Source organism: Lycium barbarum, chromosome 5 (assembly GCF_019175385.1).
Source record: "Lycium barbarum isolate Lr01 chromosome 5, ASM1917538v2, whole genome shotgun sequence".
NCBI classification, from domain to species: Eukaryota; Viridiplantae; Streptophyta; class Magnoliopsida; order Solanales; family Solanaceae; genus Lycium; species Lycium barbarum.
The window spans coordinates 15859271-15868828 of record NC_083341.1 but is presented as its reverse complement, the minus strand read 5'-3'; the positions used below and the strand labels follow the sequence as shown (position 1 = coordinate 15868828).

The following is a 9558-nucleotide window of genomic DNA, read 5'->3' as shown; positions in this document are numbered from 1 at the left end:
ATGTTAGTCCGCGGTCACTGCATAGTTTGGGAAAATCGCGATCAATTGCCTACATGGTTGAGAACGTTGCCACCTCCCCTCTTATCAGCAGCTATTGAGAGGATATTTTCCTCAATAATCCCAAGATTTCAAGGCCAAGTGATGCATTGGGATGTTGATAATGAAAACATGCATTTTAATTTCTTGGTAAGCCAATTAGGCGTAAACACCTCGGCTTATTTCTACAGGAAAGCTCATGACATGGATGGCTATGCTGTTATGTTCTTGAATGAGTTTGGTACAATTGAAACTCCTGATGATAATGTTGCAAATCCAGCTAAATACTTAGCCAAGATTAAGGAAATTCAATCAATGGGGTATGATGGACCTCTTGGAATGGGACTCCAAGGTCATTTTGGTACTCCAAATATACCTTATATGAGAAGTGCACTTGATATGCTGAAAACTGCAGATATCCTTTAGTGGCGGAGCCAGGATTTTCGCCGGGAGGCTCAAATATATAAAGAAGTAAATGCATGAAGAGGTCGGGGTGTTCAACATCTACTATATATACATTAAAAAATAATTTTAACCTCGTATATACAGTGTAATTTTTCGCCGAGGGGGTTCAGATGAACCCCGTGAAAACTAGTTAGCTCTGCCACTGTATCCCTATGTGGATTACAGAATTAGATGTTTCAAGCAGACCCTTCAGGTAAAGCCTCAGTTTACACTAGAAACAGAACTTATACATGATAGTGTGCTTTTTTTCCCCTAGTAGTATTCATGGCTCTTTATTTTAGGGGTGTAAGAAAATAATCAACTTAACCCTTAACTGAAGTATCATATTTAGTAGATTACTAAAATTCCCCTGTGGAGGGGAAATATGGATTGTTAACCGGGAAGACATATATGATAGGTTCCATTTGTATACTTGGTGGAATCTGTCATATTTTAACCGAAACCCTTCGTATGGGCTCGATACACACTTGTATGGTCTGGGGAGGCTTTTATACTTTAGGGGCTTTATTCGTCTTTGGTTTTATTGCTTGTTGTTTCATCTGGTTCAACACTATCGCTTATCCTAGTAACTTTTACGAACCTACTGGACGAGAAGCTTCACAAGTTCTAGTATACTTTTTTTTACTAAGTTTGACTTACTATAGACGAGTGCTTGTTATTGTAGGCCACATTGACTTGATAGTATTAAGGCTGTATACAAATTAGTGCATGAAAGTTAAAACTTGTTATTAATTTCTTACAATTTTGTTTTTGAAAATTTGTACAGGCAGAGTATTTGAATGACATAATGTGGGAGCTTCATGCACATCCAGGACTAAATGGGATAATGATTTGGTCACCGTGACAACCACAAGGATGTTATAAAATGTGTTTGACTGATCATGATTTCAAAAATTTGCCTACTGGGGATGTTGTGGACAATTTCATGAGGCAATTCAGTCATCAAGGCTTAACTGGAACTACTAATGATCATGGCTATTTTGAGACTACGTTATATCATGGAGATTATGAAGTGACAATCAAACATCCAGCTGCAAGAAATAAGTCATTTGCTCAAACAATTAATGTAGCAAAAAGTCAGAGAAGTTGTACCCTACTGATGAAATTATCTGCTTAGGATTTAAGTCAGCCTTGCCTTAAGTTATTTGAATAAAAAAAATCCCTTTATTTTCCTCTTGATTTGCTTTATTTCTAACAATGTATTTTTAGGAAGATAACTTGTCTTAACTTGTCTGAAATTCTTGAGAATGGTACACGTAAAAAGACATAGTATTCATAATTTTGCATTGTTTTATTTCTAACAATGTATTTGTTAGGAAGATAACTTAACTTGTTTGAAATTCTTGAGAATGGTACACGTAAAAAGACATAGAAGTATTTATTTAGACTACTTTGGAGAAACATTATGAATAATTTGATAGTTAAAAAGAAAATGAAAAACCAAGGAATTTATCCAAAATCATTCAGAAAAACACTTAACTAACGTATCCATATGATTTTCATCAAATAAATATATAATAGAAATGAATACAGCACAAATGTTAACATGTTTCTTTTAATCTGAACAATAAAACTCCATTGTATCAATCATTAAAAAGAATCGTAAATTAAAAGCCAAAATATATAATCAGTCTTTTAAAGTTGTTATGATTTTTCATTTTGACATCACAATTAGAACTTGTACCTGTTAGACACTTTAACGTCATCAAAATGCTGTTAAATCCCTCATGACTAACTAGTTGAAAAATATAATGAATGAATCAGCCGTGGGATAATATGAAAAAAATGACAAATTAAAAAAACGGCTCTTGGGTCCAGCTAATCCAAAACGAAAAAAAACTTATATTATAGCTATAAAAAAAAACTTTACTTCGTTAAGTAAAGTTTCTCTCTTTTTACAATATTTAAATAACCGATGAAAAGGTTAACAAAAGTGAAAAAGCAGGGAATAGGCTGGCCCCTTAACTTTATCTTATTATCATTTCCTTCCTCTAAACTTTTTGCATGGAATTATGCATATAATAAACTATAAACAAAACTTAAGAAGCAAGAACACATGAACCTTGCACTGTTGCTTAAATACTCTTGAGTCTCCTCACAAATACATCTCTCTCTCTCTCCCCTCACTCACACACACACTCCATCTCAAATTTCAAACATGGCCACAAAACTCCATTTTCTTTTCACTCTCATAGCCATTATTTCCCTTTCTTTCTTCTCTCATTTCACCTCCTCAGACTCCTCCGTAGACACTTTCGTCTACGGCGGTTGTTCACAAATTAAATACTCACCAGACTCACCTTACGAATCGAACCTCAACTCCCTCCTCACGTCCCTAGTTAACTCAGCAACATATTCATCGTACAACAAATTCAATATCATGGGCTCAACAAAACAAGACATTTTATATGGCCTTTACCAATGTCGCGGTGACTTATCGATGCCCGATTGTGCCACTTGTGTGGCCAAAGCAGTGAGTTCAATTGGCCAACTTTGTTCACAAAATTGTGGTGGTGCATTACAATTACAAGGGTGTTTTATCAAGTATGACAACACTTCATTTCTTGGTGTTGAGGACAAGACTTGTGTGTTGAATAAATGTGGGCCATCTAATGGGCTTGAAGGGGATTCTATGGGCCATGTTTTGACAAGCTTAAATGGGGCTGGTGGGCTTTATAGAGTTGGTGGATCATCAGATGTACATGGTGTGGCCCAATGCGTTGGTGATTTAAGTATGGGCCAATGTCAAGATTGTTTATCAGAGGCAATCGGACGGTTGAAAAATGAGTGTAGTGGTGCTGCCTATGGGGATATGTTCTTGGGTAAATGCTATGCTAGGTTTGTTACTAGTGGAGCTCATTTTGATGCCAAATCTAATCATGGTAAGAAAAAAAAAATAGTGATTTAAATAATATATATAATGTATTTTTATCTATTACGATAACATGTTAATTACTTTACATTTTGAATCACCAAATTAGATTGATTCTGTATAGCTGTGTATTGTTGTAAGTCATTATAAAACACTTCTTTTGCCTCACTTTATGTAACGTAGTTACTATTATAGTATTTTTTTTTTCTTCGACTGATTCTTTTATACTATATCTTTTGAATATTTTCCATTGTGAACTGTGACTTGGAGTAGTTTTTATATAATTTTTAAATATGCAAATTTTATTTATTCTATCTCTGAATTCACTATGAAAATTGAATAGTTTAACATTCATAATTTGAATCATCTCATATGATAGTGTAACAATTTTTATATTGTCAGTAATTAGAGATTTAGTCTACATATACAAAGATTCCCACTTGTAGGATTACACTGGTGATGTTATTGTTGTCGTACACAAAGATTCAGATTTATTGTCCGATTATGTGTCTGTGCATATTATATAATAAATCTCTATTTGATAATTGCAGGTTCTCATTTTGAGAATGAAAAAACATTTGCTCTTATCATTGGATTATTAGCTGGGGTTGCTATTCTCATCGTTTTCTTAACTTTCATAAGAAGAATATTTGGACGAAACGGTAATAACTGACTTTTTTCTTATTTTTTCACCTTTGATTGTTTTACTAATATTTAAAACCTTTTCAGTTTTTGCTTTTACCTTTTTTCTTTTGATCTCTCATTTTCAGATTGACTTTAATTGATTCTCTTTTTTTGTTTTAACTTTTTGCAGGTAAATAAAGAATACACAAATGATCAGCGTCAACTTGCATTGTTTGCTTGATTTTTCTGTTGTCTTTTCAAATTAAAGAGGATTAATGCATATAGGCTGCATTGAAATCTGAAAAAGGAGGAAGAGAACTTTAACAGAGTGACATTGTCTAGAGATGTAAAGAAATTGCATATGCTTTTGTGAAGTTCATTTGGATGTGTTTCAATGTGAGACATTTGATTTGATTATAATGAAGTATTCTTTGTTTTATATGAAGTTACAATGTTCAACATTGAGTTTTTATAAAGGGCAAAGGTGCAAATATACCCCTCAACTTTGCGATTTAGAGCAGATATGTCCCTCGTTACAAAAGTGATGCAAATATACCCCTGCAGTTACAAAATGGTGCAAATATACTCTTTTCACTAACGGAATTTTTTTTTAAAATCATTTAATTTATTTTTTAATTAAAAAAAAGTCTACCTATATTTTCTTTAGTGGACATAATTTTCTAAAGCCACATGGTAATTTTTTTTTCTGGTGTGTCGGGTCTGGTAAGTTTAAAAAAATATCTCCGTGACTTTAAAAAAAATAAGTCTACCCATTTTTTAAGGGAAAAGGGCCTGATTTACCCCTCTACTTTGGGAAAAGGTTCATATTTACCTCCCGTTATACTATTAGCCCATTTATACCCCCACCGTTACAATAGTTGAAACATTTGCCCCTATTTTTAATCCCCCCCCCCCCCCCGCCCCTGATAGTATAACGGGGGGTAAATATGAACCTTTTCCCAAAGTAGAGGGGTAAATCAGGCCCTTTTCCCTTTGATTACCGATTCTTCTATTTTTAGATAACGTTGCAGGTTTCCTAACTAGTTCTGATTTGCTAAAAGAACAATATACACAATAATTTTATGCAAAAGTAAGACATTGCTTCATCCAAAAGAAGGTTTTACAATGGACATATTATAACAACAATTTATCCAAACTAGGGCATTACAATACATTCATCCAAACAAAGGCATTTAAAACAACTTCATGATAATTTTTTTCAAGTTACACCAAAAACATAAATACTAGTCTCGTAAGGGCAATCACTTCATCATTGGAGGCTATAAGTCATTCTCAAGTGATTAAAGTGTCAACTTTGGAAGACAAAGTAACAAAGATGTGGATGGTAATTATAGTTTCATTGGCACTTTTCGTGGGTTCCATTACAGCTCCAATGATGAAGTGATTGCCCTTACGAGACTAGTATTTATGTTTTTGGTGTAACTTGAAAAAAATTATCATGAAGTTATTTTAAATGCCTTTGTTTGGATGAATGTAATGTAATGCCCTCGTTTGGATAAATTGTTGTTATAATATGTCCATTGTAAAACCTTCTTTTGGATGAAGCAATGTCTTACTTTTGCATAAAATTATTGTGTATATTGTTCTTTTAGCAAATCAGAACTAGTTAGAAAACCTGCAACGTTATCTAAAAATAGAAGAATCGGCAATCAAAGGGAAAAGGGCCTGATTTACCCCTCTACTTTGGGAAAAAGTTCATATTTACCCCCCGTTATACTATCAGGGACGAGGGGTTAAAAATAGAGGCAAATGTTTCAACTATTGTAACGGTAGGGGTATAAATGGGCTGATAGTATAACGGGAGGTAAATATGAACTTTTTCCCAAAGTAGAGGGGTAAATCAGGCCCTTGTCCCTTTTTTTTAAATTTACCAGACCTGACCCACCAGGAAAAAAAAAATTACCACGTGGCTTTAGAAAATTATGTCTACTAAAGAAAATATAGGTAGACTTTTTTTAATTAAAAAATAAATTAAATGATTTTTTTAAAAAAATCTGTTAGTGAAAAGGGTATATTTGCACCATTTTGTAACTGCAGGGATATATTTGCACCATTTTTGTAACGACAGGGGTATATATGCACCACTTTTGTAACGAGGGGCATATCTGCTCTAAATCGCAAAATTAAAGGGTATATTTGCACCTGTTCCCTTTTATAAATACTAACACTTTACAACGCATTCATCTCTTTAGTGCTTCAAATTTTTTGGAGTCAATCCCAATGTTATGCATTGGTTAAGTAAAATTGACCATTACAATTTCTAGAAGACTTGGTAAATAATTTAAAGGTAAAACATGAAAAAGAAAATTGTCTAATCTTAATATGTGAAAAATGGCAAGTAAAAATGAAATTCTATTTTCGAAATAGTGAACAAGTAAAAGTGAACGGAAAAAGTAGCATAATAGAACTATATTTTTCATTTTCATCATTATATTCATGAATACAACACAATTCGACGAGTTCCACATGAATAATTACACTAATCGGTTTTAAATATTTTAGTAGGGAGTGTCTTTTCTTTCAAAAGCAAAGAAAGAAAATTAGGGAGAGCTTATCAATTTTAACAGCTTAGCAATGTGAATTCAGATTAGTCCAGCCTAACAATATTATTTTGTGTTTCTTTATTTACTATATTAAGTAGTTAATTTTATTTTTAAAGACCAAACTAATAATTGTTTTGGAAAAAAAGTTTATTTAGTCCACGTTCCACAGTACCCACTTCTGCCCCTTTTTTTATTGTCAACAATAGAATCATAATTTATATTTCCTCCATTTCAAATTATATATTTTTTAGTTTTTTAAAAATCTATCATTTGTTATACTTAATAACTTGTAATTTTAATATTAAACATGACATGTTTAAGATATCAAGTATCAAAGAATATTTTAATATATTAGATATATTTTAGTTTTTAAAAAAAAAAAAAACGTAAGAATATTCCTTAGTTTCTGTAACGAACCCATATTGCATATTGTAGTGAAATGGATAATTAGAACTACACGTGCAATTATAAGAGTTCATCACCAAACTATTACAAATACTCCAAACTAGCGATCAAATCTTCCAAGGGAAGGAAATATAAAAAAGAAGAAGGGAGAGAGGAACCAGACTTAATCTAAACAACTTAGAAAATAAAGAAACAACTTCATAGCATAACCCTATAATGGAATAGTTCTCCTTCTATATATAGTCATCTTCACACATAGTGCACATGCTTCTTTTAATCAGGTAATTGACAATATCCCATCCACGTCCTCCCATAGATTAGTTAGGTTTATAACAGTTTCTTAAATATCGTGCCTAATTAACTCAAAACAATAAAATGAAACTGAGAGAGTAATTGGCTTGACGGTAAGCAAATTTAGTCCACACTCCACGAGTAATCAAACACTTTCGTTCTTGGAAAAGTTAAAAGGAACTAATAAGTATTCGTATTTTTATTTTGGCTTTTTAATCGATATCCAGTATTCATATTGGTTTTGGATTAAATTCGAATTAAAAAAGGCCACGTCAAACTAATAAAGTTCAAATTCGAGATTTTTTTATTTAAGATAAAGAAGTACTTACTATTTCATAACCGTCCATATCTCTCTCCAATAAATATTATGACCACAAATATTATTTTTCATGTTTGATTTCGTAATAGATGTAGTCAAGTTCTTATGGTCATGGAGCAGAAATTAATGAAAGAGGTCCCGTCCTGATATTTTCCTTCCCTAAAAGAAATTATGACAGCCTATGGACCCATCTGAAAATTTAGGTGACATTTGTCAATGATAGAGAAACTTTTTCAAAAAAGTTTTGAATTTTCAAATAAGAGTTTCACATTATTAATAATAGAAAAAGAAAACAAATATAAATATAAGGTGTACTACTATGAGCCCGTTTGGATTGATTTATAAGTTGCTGAAAACAGCTTATAAGCTCTTTTTAACTTTTTTGAGTGTTTGACTGATCAGTTTATAAATTATTTTATGCTTAAAATAAGTCAAAAAATAATTGGGCCCGTTTGGCTTAGCTTATCTAAAGCAGCTTATAAGTTCTTATAAGCTAAAAAATAGCTTATAAGCCAAAAAAAAAAAAAAAATTGGGCTACTCAATTTATTTTATTTTTGCTTACAAGCTATTTTTAGCTTATAAGTTGCTTCTTTTAAGTCCATCCACACAGGCTCTATCTTTAATGGTGTGATATTTTTTAGAAAAATCATATAGGACTGACCAAACGCAGATATCATCACATGATGTTAACAATATCTTTGGTAGGCTTAATCCAATAATTAGTATCATAGCCTATAGTTTGAAGGAAACTATGATTATTGGAGTTATATTTTTCTTCTTCGTAAGAAACTACATTCCAAAAGAAACTACAATTATTGGAGTTATAATATACCGCATTCCTCTATGTTTTTACCAATACAATAAATCAAAAGATTAGTCGGTGGCTTTAACACAATGGAATGGACAATATAAGTGAGGAACATGTTAGCTTTTTTGTGGATAAAGTGATATTATCCCAATTATTCCCATAAAAGTTAAGCAAGAATCATACTGTATATACTCTCCTTTTTATTGCATGTCTGATCCATGCATGATCTTTAGGCATAAATTGTGAAATTATTGAAGATTAACCATGGATGAACCTTTGAGTACATCTATGGTGATTGCGGAATCAATAAGGAATGAAGGCTTGAGCTCTTAGTCTCAGCCGTGTGTTGTATATTCAATATATTGTCTTGTTTTAATTACATGTATGAGAGAGATAGTTATAACAACCAGTATCAGCTGTATGCAGCTGGCCCCACCAATCATTTGATCCACTAACCAACTAACTAACTCTAACTAACTCAACAACTAATATCCACAGCATTGTGATATACACGATATACTTCGAATATACATGTGCAGTCTTGAACATGCTTCAAGTTTCAACACTCCTCCCCAGACTGGGGGTGAAACACATCAATCACTCCCAGTTTGGATAAAAGGAAATGATGTTGTGCCACACCAAGGCCCTATGTGAGTAAATCTGCAAGTTGTAGCTTAGTGCTGAGGTGAGTAGGCTGAATCAGTCCCAGCTTGAACTTTTCCCTCACAAAATGACAATCTATCTCTATATGTTTGGTTCGTTCATGAAATATGGGATTTCCTGCTATCTGAATTGCTGCTTTACTGTCACAGAACACTTTAACTGCAGTGTAATCTTCACATGAAGCTCTTTGAGCAACCCCAGCAACCAAACTGTCTCTGAGACTGATGCTGCCATACTCTTGTATTCTGCCTCTGCTAAACTGCGAATGACTGTGTGTTGTTTCTTTGATTTCCATGAAATGAGGGATCCTCTAAGTTGAACAACAAAACCAGTTACTGATCTTCTTGTATTTGGACAAGAAGCCCAGTCTGAATTACAATATACTTCCAGTTCTGTGATGGCACTCCTCCTCAGCAAAATTCCCAAACCTGGTGCCCCTTTTACATACCTTACCACCCTCAGAGTTGCATTCCAATGTGACTCTTTAGGTTGCTGCATGAATTGGCTCAA

General features: G+C 33.0%; 2 protein-coding genes across 2 annotated transcripts; both read left to right on the top strand.

Moving 5' to 3' along the window:
• Positions 1–462, top strand: LOC132639241 (endo-1,4-beta-xylanase 4-like). The gene has a single exon (XM_060355706.1). The coding sequence runs from the start codon at positions 1–3 to the stop codon at positions 460–462; it is 462 nt and encodes a 153-aa protein (XP_060211689.1).
• A 2087-nt stretch (positions 463–2549) lies between these two features.
• Positions 2550–4417, top strand: LOC132642331 (plasmodesmata-located protein 7-like). Its single transcript, XM_060359565.1, has 3 exons — positions 2550–3383; positions 3925–4035; positions 4188–4417. The coding sequence occupies exons 1-3, from the start codon at positions 2660–2662 to the stop codon at positions 4193–4195; spliced, it is 843 nt and encodes a 280-aa protein (XP_060215548.1). The 5' UTR covers positions 2550–2659; the 3' UTR covers positions 4196–4417.
• Positions 4418–9558: the final 5141 nt, after the last annotated feature.